General features: G+C 46.2%; 1 protein-coding gene across 1 annotated transcript; it reads right to left on the bottom strand.

The window, feature by feature from the left end:
• Positions 1 to 361: 361 nt before the first annotated feature.
• CEACAM23 (carcinoembryonic antigen-related cell adhesion molecule 23) lies at positions 362 to 18,398 on the bottom strand. The gene is given in 10 exon segments (NM_001097552.1): positions 362 to 446; positions 716 to 757; positions 1,172 to 1,203; positions 1,524 to 1,576; positions 2,541 to 2,661; positions 3,525 to 3,803; positions 12,687 to 12,941; positions 13,775 to 14,053; positions 16,055 to 16,414; positions 18,306 to 18,398. Coding segments are annotated over 10 exon segments (1,551 nt in total). The 5' UTR covers positions 18,370 to 18,398; the 3' UTR covers positions 362 to 380.
• Positions 18,399 to 18,753: the final 355 nt, after the last annotated feature.

The raw sequence follows: 18,753 nt of genomic DNA, 5'->3' as shown, positions 1-18,753 counted from the left end.
GAGGACCCTCAGGCCTTCCCAGGGCTTGGGAGCCTTGATCTTCTAGGTGTGTCTGCTTTCTCCCATTCTTTTTTTTTTTTTTTTTTTCTCCATTCTTAACAAGGAGCATGTGGAGATGGACTGGCCTCTGTCTCCACCACCTAGGGCAGTGAGGGTGCTGTGCATATCACTGGAGGAAGTGACTCCACAGTCAAATGACTAGGTCCAGGCTGCTCACCAGCAGTTTGTAGAGAAGGTTGATGAACTTGACCAGAATTGATCCATGTCCCTGAATATCCTCAAGGTTTATTGCTGGTTCTCTGGCTCAGATAGCGGCTCCCGACACCACTTAGGTCTGGAGTCTCAGGAGGGTCCATGCAAGGAGCAGTACCATGGGGAAACTAAGAAGCTACTTCTGCTTTGGGTTTAATCTGCCAGTAAATGTTTGTGTCAGGGTGTTGTAATTCCTGTAAAACAAGAAGAAGCCTCTGAACCCCTGTAACCCTCTTAGAACATATCTGGGAGACTTTCAGGTTCCAGGCATAATAGGGCTGCTCTCTGGGAGCCTGGCTGTGTGGCAGGTTCCTGCCACAGGCCCCTTCTTCCCCCTACCATCCCCCTACTCTTGCTTTACTCTGCTGTTTCCTGAACCTGAATGCACAGCCAGGGGTAGGTTAGAGGCAGATCTTCAGCCCCCTTGGGATTTAGGGACCAGAACATCCATTGCCCTACTCACCTGGTAGATAGAAACTGCTGCCATGGGGCTGGACAGTGAGTCCTAAACAGAAGAGAATGGGTGTTGATAACAGAGAAGAAGTGACCAGATCTGCCTCTTGAGCAGCCTTCTCCAAGCCCGCTAACCCAAACCCCTGTCCCAGCTCATTCCCCACTGCATTCTCTGCCCCAATCCTGTTAGCTCTTGACCCCTGGCTGATGGTCTCAGTGCCCATCTGCCCCTGGATGACCTCCAGGGTTCACACTAGGCCAGGGAGCAGGGAAAACTCAGTACATGGTGGGGGCTGGTCCTGCCCCAGGAGAGGGTCGATCCATTCTTGGCCGGAATGAGGCTTGCCTTGTCCTGGCTACTGGGGGACAAAGGCCTTGTGTTGTCCTGTGGAATTGATTGGTGGCCCTGCATTGAGCCTGCACAGCCTGGTCCCCAGTGGAAAGAGTGGGGGAGGAGTGAGCTTACCGGGGATGTGTTGCTGCTGGCTGGACCATGGCCTGAGAGCAGAGACAGGAATTAGCACCCAGGGCTGTGAGGAAGCTTGAGCTCACCCTCCCAGTCAGGGACATGTCTTTAGCTCTCAGAGAACCACAAAAGGATAACCTCCCAGGGAGACTGATGGTCCATTTTAGAGCCCAGTGATGGCCAGGTGCTGACTAATGATCAGATTTCCAGAGGTCAGGAATTATAGGTAGTGGAGGTACCCTGGCTGAAGCCCCAGAGAAAGAGTCAGAAGTCAAGGGGGTGACTCCAGGAGTGGACATTGTGGGGCAGATCTATGGAGCTCCCAGTACCACCAGGGCTGAACAATACTCACGGGCAGTGGATGCTGGATGCCAGAGCTCTCTGACATCATGCCAGGCACTGGCCCTAGAAGAGATCATGCTTATGGGTGAGGGGTGCAAGGTGAAGTCACAGCATTTGGTGTCAGAGCAGGGGAAAAGGAAAATCCTCATTCAGGCAGGAGTTTGAGAATTCCTCTCTCCACCACTGCTGATTAAGAAAGCAAGGGCCCAGGAGAGGAGAAAGGAAAGGCCTTGGGAGCACATCTGTCCCAGGCCCAGAGGGGAAGACCTGCAGACAATGAAATCTAGGAGAAATTGTCCTGAAAAGAGATGGAGGACCCAGGAGAGGAATCAAACATGAGGGTTTGACTGAGCGGAAGGGGAAAGGCTGCAGGTGTATGTTCAGGACATGTGGGGAGCCCTGGGGATGCTGGATCCCTGAATGCGGGGCCCCTGATGTGGTCAGACCCTCACTCTCTCAGGCCAGAAGATGCTGTAATGTGACAACAGCCTTTATTCCATCTCTATCTGCCTGGAAGAGGCATAAAGCATGTCACAGGATCTCTCCCTGGATGAGCCCAGGTTCTCTGATCTCACACAACAGAGGCTCTGATTCCTGTATCTGCCATTTTGGGGGATGACCCTGCCTGGCCTGGCAGGTTATTCCAGTCTCCCTTGGGTGGCATTGGCCAGGACCACCCTCATATCCTGAGGTCACAAATCCACCTCACATGGTATATAGTCTTAAATAAACTATGGGGAGGTGCTGTTATTGATCACTTACAGCATTGCTGTAGATTTGATAAGTGAACCAGGACAACCCTGAGGAGCTGTTTCCTAGTTGCCCCTAATTTATAACCAAGGAGGCTGTGAATGAAGCACCCAGGTCAGCAGGTGGTCGGGAGGGAGCCTGATGCAATGAGAGGGAAAACCCAGGGGGCAGATGGGAGGCCTGGAAGAGCCAGCCCAGAATCATGGGTCAGGACAGGGTCTTCCTGTCTGGGGGTGAGCTGTGGGACAGGATAAGTTTGTGGGAAATGCCATTTTACCTTCCAGTCTTTGTGCAGAGCAAGAGACACCCCAGGGAAGCTGTGAGTGCTATTCCAAGCAGAACCCCAAGTGCAGTGCCAATGATGGACCTCACAGGGAGGCCTGTGGTGCTTCTTTCATCTGAAATAAGAAGAAAAAGGGAGGGGAACGAGTCCCAAGTCGAATCTGGGGACACCAAGAGGGATGGTGGGGGAAGGGCCTGCTTAGGGAGTAAGGCAAGGCCACTGAGGTCTGGGTGGTGTGTGTGTGTGGTCACCACATAGTCCTCACCCCCGACTGCTACATCATTTCTGTTCCTCACAGTGAAACCTTGGACTTTCTCTAATCTTTACATTGTCCCCCCACCTCTGGGACTGTTCATCCTCTCATATTATACCTCTTCCTGTCTTCCTTTTTTATCATTGTTGGTCTTAAAAGAAGGCCCTTACCTGTCCATTCAGTACTGATTAAAGAGAATAACATTCTGACTGCTTTTGAGGTCAGCTCTATGCAAGGCACAAGAGAAATATTATCTCATCTGCTCTTCTCCTGCCATGAGGGGCTTGGTATCATCCCCACTGTGCAAAATGAGTATCTGAGCGTTTAAAGGGCTTATCCAAATCAGTAAAAGTCACAGAGCTGGAACTTGATAATACAGCACTTAATCTCAAGTCCACATGACATTACAGCTAGTAACAAAAACTTAATAAAGGAAAAATACCTCTAAATTTCATTGAGTCCTAAATCTGTGTATGATACTATCTCAGGATTTCATCTCATAAGCTCAATGAAATTTAGCAGGTTGAGCGTCTTGCCTGATGTCCAACAGCTGATACATATCAGAACCAAAATGCTGACAAGATTAATTTAATTCTGGAGATCCTTATTCACATTGTCCTACACACTATGAAGGAGGCTCTCGCCTTCTCTGAGGATGCATCCATTTGATATCCCCTCCCAGCAAAATATACTGAAGGAAGGGTGAGTGGTCAAGGGTCACTCACAGATCACATCCAGCTTGATGGGGTCACTTTTACTGGAACTGACGGGGTTGGCGACCTCACACTGGTAATTCCCAGAATCCTCCCTCTTGACAGGGTGTATGGTCAGGTTGCTGTTGCCCTGGGACAAGTTCCTTCTCTCCATGAGCTTTAGATTCTGGCCATTCAAAAACCACTGGATAGAGACCCCCGCATTACTTGTGGAGCAAGTCAGGACCACAGAGTCCTTATTTTCTGTGACTGTGAAGTTGGTGACCCAGAGAGAGGGCTTTGGCACTGGCTCTGCAGAGAAACACAGGAGGTGATGGAATGAGAATTGGCCTGAGGCCACACATCTTCCTCTGAGATCTCATACATCTGAGAGCCCCAGCAGGCTCTGTAAATGTACTCAAGAATATGACTCTCCTGTCTGCAGAAGGATAAGTGTCTTTTTTCAGGTGATGCTCTATAAGGAGAGGCCTACACCCTCCACCATCCCTCACATTCTGGTCCTCAGTCATGTGTCTGCTCTGCCTGGATGTCTCTGTAATATCAGCACCAGGAATCTCTTCCCTTCACATGGCCAGCAACCACATCATCAGGGGGAAAGATTCCTACTTCCTGACTTCAAAGTTACAGTAACCACCTTAACAGGAGTGTGATATAAAGACAGACATAGAGAGAAATGGAATAGAATAGGCACCCCAGAAACAAACTCTGTCATATGTGGTCCAATGATTTCAATAAGGTTGTCATGACCATTCAATGAAGAAAAAATGTAATCCACAAATGGTGTGGGAACACTGGATATCCATGAAAATGAATGTAGTTGGATCCGACCTTATACCATGTACAAAAATTAACTTCAAGTGATCAGACAATGAGAAGGAGGCAAGATGGCAGAAGAGTAGGGGTCCTTGTTTCATCTGGTCCCCTAGACTTAGATAACTTTCAAACTTTCCTGAACACCTATGAATTCAACCTGAGGTATAAAGAGAGAACAGCTGGAATGCTACAGAGAGAAAAGTGATCACTTCTTACAAGGTAAGAAGGCAGAGAAGAGGAATGGAGGGGATATATCAGAAGATAATCAGCGGGGGAGGGAGCCTTGGAAAGTCACTGCAGGAAAACAGTGCAGTGCAGAATTGGAAACTTTAGAAATCTGCTCCTGAGAGAGTCTTCCCTGACTGGAAAGGGCTCAGTGGGGGAAATATAGCAGAATCGCAGGAGGGGCAGTGAAGTCTCAATATTCCTAGAGACACAGTAAAAATAGGGGCACCCAGGAGAAAGCTTAACTGGTACCATAAAGTGCAAACTGCAGTCAGATTGCAGTACAGGACTGGAACGCAGCAATCCTCCTGGGGCATCTGGGAGAGGCAGGCTGGGAAGGTTGCCTGGCAGTGAACAGAAACAGGCTATCCTCCATCCCTTCCAGGGGCAAAAATCCAGCAGCACAGCACTTTCTGTCCCAGAGCCAGGAAACATACAGAAGCTAGCTATCCTCCATTCCCTCTGGGAAAGGAGGAATGAGGAGTGCACAAGACAGGGAAAGCTCTCCTGCTGCTAGGCCCCTACAAATTTCTACAAATCAGTGCCCCCATGCATACTCCCGGGAGGACCTAAACCAGTATGCACTGAGAGACTGCAGCTTGGTACACCTGGGGAGCTTTTGCCTCCAGGGCTGGAGATCTGGCCACTGCCCTTTCTTTTCTTTCACCTGGGAGAGGCGGGGCCTGGGAAACAAAGGCCTCACAGGACAATCAGCTTCATGCCAGGCCAAAGGCAGGGCATCTCTGTCCCTGACACCTGAGAATCAGTGCAGCAGGCCCTTCCCCCAGAACAGCTGGAAAAACAGGGGAATAGCAAATTTACTGACCAAGCAGCACTGGAAAGCTCCAGAACTGAGGGAAAATAATTTCTAGAACTTGAGGTTTTTCCCTTATAAGTTGTTTACCTTTCAGGTTAAAAATATCCAATATTTTTTTTCCTGCTATAACTCCAATATCTTATCAACTCTTCACTTTTAAGTTTTTTCCTTTTTGACTTTCATTATTTTTACAATTACATGCTATAGATATATTCTTAATTTTTGGATTCCTTTCAACATATTAAATTTAATTTTTGTAGATATATAAGTTATGGGTTGGTTTTTTTTTTTTTAGCCTTGTTTTGTTTTATAATTTTGGAATTTAGTACCTTCTAACATACAAACCAAAACACACTCAGAACCAAGTGGAACACCATGTTGGTTCATTCTGTGAGATTATATTCTCTCTTCCTTCCCATTCTGCCCCCCACCCCTTTTATCTTGTTTTTGTTTCTGTGGTAGCTGTTGTGTCTCTATATAAGTTTTGCTGGTTTATATAAATTTGGAAATTATTACCTCTTTTTTTAAAGATTTTATTTATTTATTCATTAAAGACAGAGAGAGAGAGAAAGAGAGACAGACAGAGACAGAGACACAGGCAGAGGGAGAGGGAGAGGCAGGCCCCACGCAGGGATCCCAATGTGGGACTCGATCCCAGGACTCCAGGACCACACTCTGGGCTGATGGCAGGTGCTAAACTGCTGAATCACCTGGGTATTCTCCAAGCACCTTCTAACATACAGAACAAAGTATACTCTGAAGCAAGAGGATTACCCTCTTGGTCCACTCTGAGACTATATTCTCTCTCCCCAACCACTTCCTCCCCACCCTTATTTTTTAATTTTTTACTATTTTAAAATTTTTTCACTTTCATGGGGTTTCTTTTCTTTTCCTTTCTTTTTCTTTTCTCTTCTGCTCCCTGACCTCTTTGGAATTGTCTAGGGTGTGTTTCATTTAGGTTATGGTTATTTTTGACGCTGCTCCCTCATACAGCCATTCTGCACTGGACAAAATTACTAGAAGGAAAAATTGACCACAAAAGAAAGAACCAGAAGTAATACTCTCTGCCACAGATCTAATGGATATGGATTTAAGTAGCATGTCAGAGATACAATTCAGGGATACAATTATAAAGTTATTGGTAGCTCTTGAAAAAAGCAATAAAGGACTCTAGAGATTTTCTTACTGCAGAATTTCGATCTAATCAGGCCAAAATTAAAAATACTTTAACTGAGATGCAATCTAAGGTGGATGCTCTAACTGCTGGGGTTAATGAGGTGAGAGTGACATAGAAGACAAGTTGATAGAAGGAAGGAAGTTGAGGGAAAAAGAGAAAAACAATCAAAAACCTACAAGGAGAGGCTTCAGGAAATAAGTGATAGTTTGAGAAGGAATAATATTCACCTCATTGGGATTGCAGAAGATGTGGAGGGAGAGGACCACAAAGTATATATGAACAAATTATAGCTGAGAACTTCCCTCATCAGGGAAAGGAAGCAGGCATTCATATCTATGAGATAGAGAGGAGCCCCCCCAAAATCAATAAAAACTGATCAACACCCCGACATATAATAGTGAAGCTTGCAAATTTCAGAGATAAAGAAAAAATCCTAAAATCAGCTCAAGACAAGAGATTCTAATTTATATGGGGAGAAATATCATATTAGCAGCAGACCTATCCATGGAGACCTGGCAGGCCAGAAATGGGCTGGCATGATATATTCGGGGTACTAAATGAGAAAAACATGCAGCCAAGTATACTCTATCCAAGAAAAAAAAATACTTTACCCAGCAAGGCTCAATAGAATAGAAGGAGAGACAAAGAGTTTTCAGGATAGACAAAAACTGAAAGAATATGTGACCACCAAACAAGCTCTCCAAGAAATATTAAGGGGGACCCTATAAGTGAAGGAAAAAGCACCCCAAAAAACCAATCTTCAGAAACAGGGACTGTATAGGTAATACTATGGTACTAAATTCATCTCTTTCAATAGTTACTCTGAAAGTGAATGGGCTAAATGATCCAATCAAAAGACTCAGGGGAACAGACTGGATTAAAAAGCAACCCATCTATATGCTATCTACAAGTCTAAATGCTTGTAGATAATCTAATCTATCTATCTAATGTATCTAATCTAATCATAGATTATGTCTAATCTATGCTAGACTCATTTTAGGCTTAAGAACACCTCCAGATTGAAAATGAGGTGGTGGAGAACGATTTACCATTCAAATGGTCCTCAAAAGAAAACTGAGGTAGCAATCTTCATATCAGATAAATAGATTTTAAACCAAAGACTGTAATAAGAGATGAAGAGAGACATTATATCATACATAAAAGGTCTATCCAACCAGAAGACCTAACAAGTATGAATATTTATGCCCTTAATGTGGGAGCAGCCAAGTATATCTACCAATTAATAACCAAAGTAAAGAGATATATAGATAATAATATATTAATAGCAGGAGACTTCAACACGGCATTCTCAGCAAAGGACAGATTTTCTAAGCAGAACATCACCAAAGAGGGGATCCCTGGGTGGTGCAGCGGTTTGGCACCTGCCTTTGGCCCAGGGCACGATCCTGAAGACCCGGGATCAAATCCCATATCGGGCTCCCGGTGCATGGAGCCTGCTTCTCCCTCTGCCTGTGTCTCTGCCTCTCTCTCTCTCTCTCTCTCTCTGTGACTATCATAAATAAAAATTTATTTTAAAAAATTAATAAGATAGACAAACCCCTAGGAAGCCTTATTAAAAAGAAAAAAGACTCAAATTAGTAAAATCACGAATGAAAGAGGAGCAATCACAACCAATACCAAGGAAATACAAATGATTTTTAAAATGTATTATGAGTAACTATAGGCCAACAAATTAGGCAATCTGGAAGAAATGGATGCATTCCTGGAAACCGACAAATTACCAAAACTGAAACAGAAAGAAATAAAAAACTTGAACAGGCCAATTACCAGTGAGGAAATGGAAGCAGTCATCAAAAACCTCCCAAGACACAAAACTCCAAGGCCAGATGGCTTCCCAGGGGAATTCTACCAAATATTTACTTTTTTTGTATTTTTTTATTGGAGTTCAATTTGCCAACATATAGCATAACACCCAGTGTCCAATCCGTCAAGTGCCCCGCTCAGTGCCCGTCACCCAGTCACCCCATCTCCCTGCTCACCTCCCCTTCCACTACCCCTTGTTCGTTTCCCAGAGTTAGGATTCTCTCATGTTCTGTCTCCCTCTCTGATATTTTCACTCATTTTCTCTCCTTTCCCCTGTAATCCCTTTCACTCTTTCTTATATTTCCCATATAAATGAAACCATATAACGTTTGCCCTTCTCCGATTGACTTACTTACTTACTCAGTATAATAACCCTCCAGTTCCATCCACGTCGGAGCAAATGGTGGATATTCGTCGTTTCTAATGGCTGATTAATATTCCATCATCACATCTTCTTTATCCATTCATCTTTCAATGGACACTGAGGCTTCTTCCACAGTTTGGCTATTGTGGACATTGCTGCTATAAACATCGGGGTGCAGGTGTCCTGGCATTTCACTGCATCTGTATCTTTGGGGTAAATCCCCAGCAGTGCAATTGCTGAGTTGTAGGGCAGTTTTATTTTTAACTCTTTGAGGAACCTCCACACAGTTTTCGAGATTGGCTGTACCAGTTCACATTCCCACCAACAGTGCAAGAGAGTTCCCCTTTCTCCACATCCTCTCCAACATTTGTTCTTTCCCATCTTGTTAACTTTTCCCCATTCTCACTAGTGTGAGGTGGTATCTCATTGTGGTTTTCATTTGTATTTCTCTGATGGCAAGTGATGCGGAGCATTTTCTCATGTGTTTGTTGGCCATGTGTATGTCTTCTTTTCTACCAAACATTTAAAGAAGAAATAATACCTATTCTACTAAAGCTATTTCAAAGGATAGAAATGGAGGGAATACTTCCAAACTCATTCTATGAAGCCAGCATTACCTTGATCCTAAAACCAGACAATGACCCCACCAAAAAGGAGAATTATAGACTACTTTCCCTAATGAACATGGATGTAAAAATTCTCACCAAGACACTAGCCAATAGGATCCAACAGTACCTTAAGACGATTATTCACCACAACCAACTGGTATTTATTCCTGGGATGCAAAGGTAGGTTCAACATTCATAAAGCAATCAATGTGATAGATTACATCAATAAAAGATAAGACAAGAAACATATGATCCTCTCAATAGATGCAGAGAAAGCATTTGACAAAATACAGCATCCATTCCTGATCAAAGCTCTTCAAATCATAGGGATAGAGGGAACATTTCTCAATATCATAAAAGCCATTTATGAAAAGTCCACAGCAAATATCATTCTCATGGGGAAAAACTGAGAGCCTTTCCACAAGATCAGGAACATGACAGGGATATCCATTATCACCACTAGAAGTACTAGAAGTACTAGAAGTATTGGAAGTCCTAGCCTCAGCAATCAGGCAACAAAAAGAAATAAAAGGCATTCAAATTGGCAAAGAAGAAGTCAAACTCTCCCTTTTCACAGATGACATGATACTGTATATAGAAAACCCAAAAGATTCCATCCACCCGAAGACTGCTAGAATTCATACAGCCATTCAGTAATCTGGCAGGATACAAAATTAGTGCACAAAAATCAGTTGCATTTGTATACACTAACAATGAGACTGAAGAAAGAGAAATTAAGGAATCAATCCCATTTATAACTGCACCCAAAGCCATAGGATACCTAGGAATAAACTTAACCAAAGAGGTAAAGCATCTACACTCTAAAACCTACAGAACACTTATGAAAGAAATAGAGGAAGACATAAAAAGATGGGAAAACATTTCATCTTCATGGATTGGAAGAATAAATATTGTGAAAATGTCAATGCTACCCAGAGCAATTTACATATTTAATGCAATCCCTATCAAAATACCATGGACTTTCTTCACAGAATTGGAACAAACAATCTTAAAGTTTGTATGGGACCAGAAAAGACCCCAAATAGCCAGATGAATGTTGAAAAAACAAAACAAAACAAAACTGGGGGTATCACAATGCCTGACTTCAAGCTCTATTACAAACCTGTGATCACCAAAACAGTATAGTACTGGCATAAAAACAGACACATAGATCAATGGAACAGAATAGAGAACCCAGAAATGGTTCCTCAACTCTATGGTCAACTCATCTTTGACAAAGCAGGAAAGAATATTCACTGGAAAAAGGACAATCACTTCAATAAATGGTGTTGGAAAAAAATGGACAGCCACATGCAGAAGAATGAAACTAGACCACTCTCTTACACCAGACACAAAGATAAACTCAAAATGGATGAAAGATCTAAATGTGAGACAAGAATCCATCAAAATCCTAGAGGAGAACCCAGGCAACAACCTTTTTGAATTTGGCCACAGAAACTTCCTGCAAGACATATCTACGAAGGTAAGGGAAACAAGAGCAAAAATGAACCATTGGGACTTCATCAAGATAAAAAGCTTCTGCACAGCAAAGGAAACAGTCAACAAAACTAAAAGACAACCTACAGAATGGGAGAAGATATTTGTAAATAACATATCAGATAAAGGGCTAGTATCCAAGATCTATAAAGAACTTATCAAACTCAACATCCAAGAAACAAACAATCCAATCACGAAATGGACAGAAGACATGAACACCCATTTCTCCAAAGAAGACCTACACTTGGCCAATAAGCACATGAAAAAATGCTTCACATCACGTGCCATCAGGGAAATACAAATCAAAACCACAATGAGATACCACCTCACACCAGTGAGAATGGGGAAAATTAACAAGGCAGGAAACAACAAATATTGGTGAGGATATGGAAAAGGGAACCCTCTTGCACTGTTGGTGGGAATGTGAACTGGTGTAGCCACTCTGGAAAACTGTGTGGAGGTTCCTCAAGAAGTTACAAATAGAGCTTCCTTAGGACCCAGCAATTGCACTACTGAGTATTTATCCCAAAGATACAGATGCAGTGAAAAGCCGAGACACCTGCACCCCAATGTTTATAGCACCAATGTCCACAATAGCCACACTGTGGAAGAAGCCACAATATCCTTCAACAGATGAATGGATAAAGAAGATGTGGTGTATGTATACAATGGAATATTACTCAGCCATCGAAAAGGACTAGTACCTACCATTTGTTTCAATGTGGATGGAACTGGAGGGTATTATGCTGAGTGAAATAAGTCAATGGAGAAAGACAATTATCCTATGGCTTCAATCATATGTGTGGTATAAGAAATAGTGAAAGAGACTATAAGGGAAAGGAGGAAAACTAAGTGGGAAAAAATTAGAGAGGAAGACAGACCACGACAGACTCCTAACTCTGGGGAAACAAACAAAGGTTTGCAGAAGGGGAAGAGGGTCGGGATATGGGGTAATCGGGTGATGGCCACTAAGGAGGACACTTGATGGGATGAGCACTGTTGGCAAATTTAATTTAAATAAAATATTTTTTAAAAGAAATAAAAAAAGATCAGACAGCTAAACATAAGAGTCTAAACTGTAAAAGTCTTAGAAGAAAACACAAAGCAAAAACTTATTGAGACTGGATTTCCCAATGATTTCTTAGATATGACACCCAAAGCAAAGACAACAAAAGAAAGAACAGATGAATGGGATTGCATCAACATGGAAAACTTCTGTGCATCCAAACACAATTGTCAGAGTGGTATCACTAGTTATGGAATGAACAGGATATGAAATACAGTCAATATATTCTAATGGGGCTGCCTGGTGATGGGTGGGAGTTACATTGTGTGGCACAGTATAATGTATAGAGTTGTTCGATCACTATGTTGCACACCCAAAACTAATGTCACATTGTGTTCATGTCATATAGTGTCACATTAAAGTTCACTAAAAAATAAAAAAGTGACAGCAATGAATGGATTGGAAGGAAACATTTGCAACTCATATCTGGTAAGAGGTTAACATCCAGAATATATAAAGCACTTCTGCAATTCAACAACAAAAAAACAACTTGAACTTGAGGATCCTTCTTTCTTCCCTATTTGCAAAGTCCTCTTTGTGTATAGGGCTCTCTGGAGCTGAGAACCCTTCTCTCCATGTTCCAGGCGGAACTCAAGGTCTGCAATGAAAATTTTGAGAGTAAGGGGAGGAAATGCCTGCAGACATGTCATGGGAGAGTTGAGGGACAGACCTAGGGATTGACCATATCAAGCAAATAGGAAATAACTTTTATAGGCTCTTTTTTGAAAAGCAGACAGACCTTCACCACACTGCTCAGTACAGATGCTCCAGGGATGCACTTACCAGAGACGGTGATGGTCTTGACTGTGGTCTTATTGAGGCAGGTGCCAGAGTTATAGACGAGGCAGGTATAGGATCCGCTATCGTTGGCAGTGATGTTGGGGATAAAGAGCTCCTGTGTGAATGGCGGGAGTCTCCCATTGATAAGCCAAGAATACTGTGCAGGTGGGTTAGAGGCTGTGTGGCAGGAGAGACTGAGGTTTGCCCCTAGACGGTAGTAGGAGTCTGAGGGGGAAATGGTGGGTGTGTCCGGGCCATCTGGAGCAAACAGAATAAAGCCACACAGGATAGAATCCCAGGGAAGGGGAACCTCCTAGTCTGCATAAGAGCCACAGTGTCCCTCTAAGCTGGGTCCCAACCTTGTTTTTAAATGTCCCAACCGGGATCCCTGGGTGGCGCAGCGGTTTGGTGCCTGCCTTTGGCCCAGGGCGCGATCCTGGAGACCCGGGATCGAATCCCACGTCGGGCTCCCGGTGCATGGAGCCTGCTTCTCCCTCTGCCTATGTCTCTGCCTCTCTCTCTTTCTCTCTGGGTGACTATTATAAATAAATAAAAATTTAAAAAATAAAATAAAATAAATAAATGTCCCAACCAGGGGATCCCTGGCCACCCAGCGGTTTAGCGCCTGCCTTTGGCCCAGGGTGTGATCCTGGAGTCCTAGGATTGAGTCCTACCTCAGGCTCCCTGCATGAGCCTGCTTCTCCCTCTGCCCGTGTCTCTGCCTCTCTCTCTCTCTCTCTCTCTCTCTCTCTCATGAATGAATAAATAAAAAAATAAATAAAATCTTTAAAATAAAACAAAATGATAAAACGTCCCAACAAGAAGCCCTCTGTGTTCACTGAGCCTGGGTCTGAGACATGAAGCTGTTTCCCCTCCCAGGCTGCTTGACCCTCTCAGGAAGGAGCAGCCCATCCCCTTCTAGTCTTGTTTAGGCTGAGCCTGTCCAAGTTTGCAGGACAAGAAGCCATGGCAGGCTGGGTGTCCAGCTGAGGATCATGGACATGGACCCCAAAAGGAGGGATGTGGCTTGGCCTCTGGCTGTGTGGACTTGAGCTGACAGCCTGGACCAGGTAGGAACAGAAATTACTCACAGAGCACATTCAGGGTGAATGGGTCACTACGATCAGCACTCACTGGGTTCCGAGTTTCACACTCATAGGGTCCTGTGTCATTCCTTGTGACACCATGTACAGTGAGAGTCCTGTTGTCCAGGGACAGCTCCAGCCTGGGACTGTCCGGGAGGCTCTTAGTGTTTACTGACCACAGGCAGCTTGTGCTCTGAGTCTGAGCTTCACACATTAACACTACAGAATCCGCATTCTCCACGGGGCTGGAGTTGTTGCTTGTGATGCTGGGTTTGTGTAACTCCGCTGTGCAGACAATAGAGAGAACATTGCCCTGTGTGGTACCTGTGATTCCTCAGCAGACATTTTTTTTTAAAGATTCTATTTATTACAGAGACAGAGCACATAAGCAAGGGGAGGAACAGGCAGAGGAAGAAGGAGATGCAGATTCCCCACTGAGCAGGGATCTCCACCCAGGCTTCGAACCCAGCTCCCTGGGATCATGACTTGAACTGAAAGCAGATGCTTAACCAACTGAGGCCCCAGGCACCTCTTTCCACAGGTATCATGAGTCAGAGTTGGCATCTCCAGCTCTCAGCCAAACTGAGTCTTTAAAAGAATAAGGCAGGTGTGTATCTCAAGACAAATGCATGCAGATCTGAGCTCTGAGAGAAGGTAAGGCCCCTGCTCTGTGTGCCTGAAAGCACAGGCCCTCTCAAATGTGGATTACAGTATTTGGTCAGTATTTGAGACAAATGCAGAGAGCCCCGGACCTCTCCTGGTTCATCACAGACCTGACAGCCTGCCCTAGAGAATGGGTTCTGAGCAATAGTTACTGTTGAAAAAACCAGGAACAAGCCCAGAGGTCAGTTCACTTCTCAGCCCATCCCCCGCCCCCCCCCCCCCCCGCGGCATGTAGATGTAGCACCCCCTGGCTGTTTGATAACGAGTGACATGAGGCAGCGACCCCTTACATGGCAGAGCCGAGTCTGACCACCAAAGAGCCAGAGAATGATCAGGAAGCAGGGGTGGTGAGCGATGAATGATCCATCATCTCTTCAGAGAGGGGTCCTGGGTGCAGGATCCTAGGAGGTCTGGCCACACAGGCTCTCTGCCCTCCAGCGGGAGAGAATCCCCCACCATCCACTCCTTCCCTCCTAAGCAAAAGCAACTGAGTCTGCTACGCGTGGACCATGTGCTGGTTTCAGGCGCAGAGTCGGGAGGGGAAGGCAAGTCCCATCCCTTACCCCCCAGTGGGAGCCACAGCAACACATCAGGAAACAGGCAGGTAAGGATGAGCCCCCTGGGGTGGCGGGCAGGGGCATTCTCCCTCTGATTGCTGAGGCAGGTCATTCTGAGTAAACTGGAGTGAGCCTCCATTTGGTCTCACTACCCAGACCAGCATCCCTCCCACTGACGGAGGAGACAATGGGGCTGGGTCTGCAGAGAGAACTTGGGTGACTGATGTGCTGCTCATCAGTTTGTGTGACCCCTATTCAGTGACTGTTTCTCCCTGTGCCTTGGTTTCCCCAGATGCAAGAGGAATAACGGTAGATGATGTCTACTTGCCAGGCCTGTGAATTAAGTTTTAACATCCTGAAATATCTGATTTAAATTTTGTCCATAGCAGCTGGTCAATCAAATGGCCTCTGTTCCTATTCACCCCACAGGAGAGGGCTCCCTGGGCCTGAATCTGGGTGGAGGAGGAGCTGCCAGGAGCATCTTACTGCTCTGTTGCTCCCTGAGGAGCTGCCTTTCCTCTGGAGGCCCCCAGTCCCCCACAGCAGTTGGCCAATGGACTGGGGACCTGTTATGTCTGTGCTGTCCATTCTGAGCCTCAGGTGAAGGCCCAGGTACTGCCACTCCCCTCATGTGGCTCTTGACACTGAGCACTTGGCTGGTGACCAGCTTCAGCTTTTGGGAATTCCTTGCTCCCAGTCAGCTCTGCACAGGAGCCCTAACCCCATCCTGGCACAGACTCCCGGAGTCACCAGAATCAGGGGCCCCAAGACAGTGGTCTGGGCAGAGGCTTTCTGGGCTGAAGTCTGGGGAAGATCCCTCAGGCATGGCCTTGAATGAGTCCTGCAGGGTCTTGGTCAGATGATCACAAGAGTCTGGATTCCAGGAAAGGAATTCGTATCTCAGGAAATGTGTCTCCAGTGTGTGTGGGTCCCCACCTAAATGCTTGAACCCCTCATAGGACATAATGCAGAGAGGGATGGAGGCCCAGTGCAAGCCTGTGAATCCTGTGTGTGTGAAGTAGAATGCCCCCCACCCGACACTAGAGGTGAGAGAGGAATTACTCACGGAATACTCGGAGCTCTCCAGTTACTAGTGCAGTTTCAAATTTTCTGTTTATGATTTGTAGGATGTAGGATCCAGTGTCGCTCAGGGTGATGTTCTGGAACAGCAGGGATCCATTGGGGTATATTATCTCTCTGCCACTGTGTGCAGGCCCCGGGGTAATTACTCGTGTGTCTACTACATATAATACAATTTGATGGACAGGTGCTACAATTTCCCCTCTGAACCAGGTAAGGCCTGCTGTATCCCCAGGCAAATTGAGGACCCGCAGAAGAGCGTCCTTCCCTTCAGCAGCATTGGGAGGCACGGATTCCACAGTGACTTGGGCAGTGGTGAGCGGGTTCCAGGAGATTAAGAGTGAGACTAGGAGGGAAAAGAGGGGACAGATCAGTGTTTGGACCTATGTGTTGGGATGGAGAGCTGGGGCCCTGGATATGGAGCAGGTCCTAATCCCCCAGCCTCCAGGTGTGTGTGTGAGTGTGCACCCGTATCTGGGTGTCTCTGTGTGTCTCATGCTGGTCAAGTCAGTGGCATGATGACATTACTTTTGGGCCTTTGAACTTAATTTCCTCTGTTTTCTATGTTCTTCCTCAGATGTCTGTGGCTCAGTCCCTCACTGCCCTCAGATACCTGCTCACACTCAGGGGGTCCCTGGGAGAGGCCTGCCCTGACGCCTCCTCTGAGGACCTTCTGTCCTCACACTCTGACCTTTCCCTCTTCTGTTCCCTTCAGGGCCTTTTCAGTACCTGACATGACATTCACCATGACCAAGTGGGATTTATCCCGGAGATGCAAGGCTGGTTCACACTCATAAAGCAATCAATGTGATTGATTGTATCAGCAAGAGAAAAAACAAGAACCATATGATCCTCTCATTAGATGAAGAGAAAGCATTTAACAAATTACAGCATTCATTCCTGATCAAAACTCTTGAGAGTGTAGGCATAGAGGGAACATTCCTCAGCATCTTAAAAGCCATCTACAAAAAGCCCACAGCAGATACCATTCTCAATGGGGAAACACTGGGAACCTTTCCCCTAAGATCAGGAACAAGACAGGGATGTCCACTCTCACCCCTGCTATTCAACATAGTACTAGAAGTCCTAGCCTCAGCAATCAGGCAACAAAAAGACATTAAAGGCATTCAAATTGGCAAAGAAGAAGTCAAACTCTCCCTCTTTGCCAATGACATGATACTCTACATAGAAAACCCAAAAGACTCCACCCCAAGATTGCTAGAACTCATACAGCCATTTGGTAGCATGGCAGGATACAAAATCAATGCCCAGAAGTCAGTGGCATTTCTATACAATAACAATAAGACTGAAGAAAGAGAAATTAAGGAGTCAATCCCATTTACAATTGCACCCAAAAGCATAAGATACCTAGGAATCAACCTAACTAAAGAGGTAAAGGATCTATACCCTAAAAACTTCAGAACACTTCTGAAAGAAATTGAGGAAGACACAAAGAGATGGAAAAATATTCCATGCTCATGGATTGGAAGAATTAATATTGTGAAAATGTCAATGTTACCCAGGGCAATGTACACATTTAATGCAATCCCTATCAAAATACCATGGACTTTCTTCAGAGAGTTAGAACAAATTATTTTAAGATTTGTGTGGAATCAGAAAAGACCCCGAATAGCCAGGGGAATTTTAAAAAAGAAAACCATATCTGGGGGCATCACAATGCCGGATTTCAGGTTGTACTACAAAGCTGTGGTCATCAAGACAGTGTGGCACTGGCACAAAAACAGACACATAGATCAATGGAACAGAATAGAGAACCCAGAAGTGGGCCCTGAACTTTATGGGCAACTGACATTCTCGACGTCTTTGTGTGTCTCTCTTCTTCCCAGAGAAGTGAGCTCAGGGAGCAGGGACTGGTCTGCTCTGTGCTGTCCCCCGGGGTGGCCCGGCTGCAAATACCAGGGCTGAGCGTCCCCAGGGCCCTCCGAGTCTGGCGCTTATCGGTCAGGACCCCAGGGTGGTGGCAAGGCCAGGGTTTAGGGTCCCTGGGTGTGGTTCCCGTCAGGTTGCAAAACTGAGTCCCCGGTGAGGAGGCCCTTGGGACCCAGCCCCTCACTCCCCACTTGCAGATCCCGAGGCCGCCCCGTCGCTGAGCCGGCTCCCCCGCCCCGCCCGCCGCCCCGTCCCCCGCGGAGCCCCGTCCCCCCGCCCCAGGCCCCAGGCCCCAGGCCGCCGCTCCCCCGGTCCTCCCGCCCCTCCCAGGGGATCGGCCCCCTCACCGGCCAGCAGGAGCTCCTGCCAGGGGCCGCGCCCTGCTCGGGGAGAGGCCGAGGGGGGCTCCATGGTGCCCGCTGCCCGCTCCGTCCGGCCGGGGTGGGAGCAGCTGCCGCCGCGCAGACGCTCGGGCCCCGCGGTCCGCCCGACAGCGCCGCGTCCTTCCCCCTCGGCCGGGAGCGCGTGGGCGGGGGGATCACGTGGGCCGGGGCGGGGTCTCCGGTTCCCTCCTCTCCCCCCCCCCTCAGGACTCCAGGTCCCCTCTTCCCCTCTGACTTCTGACTCTTTTTTTTAATGTATATTTTTTATTGAAGTTCGATTTGCCAACATATAGTATAACACCCAGTGCTCATCCCGTCAAGTGCCCCCCTCAGTGCCCGTCACCCAGTCACCCCATCCCCCCCACCCACCTTCCCTTTCCACTACCCCGTGTTCCTTTCCCAGAGTTAGGAG

Source organism: Canis lupus, chromosome 1 (assembly GCF_011100685.1).
Source record: "Canis lupus familiaris isolate Mischka breed German Shepherd chromosome 1, alternate assembly UU_Cfam_GSD_1.0, whole genome shotgun sequence".
Taxonomy (NCBI): domain Eukaryota; kingdom Metazoa; phylum Chordata; class Mammalia; order Carnivora; family Canidae; genus Canis; species Canis lupus.
This window is presented reverse-complemented; position numbering and strand designations above follow the sequence as displayed.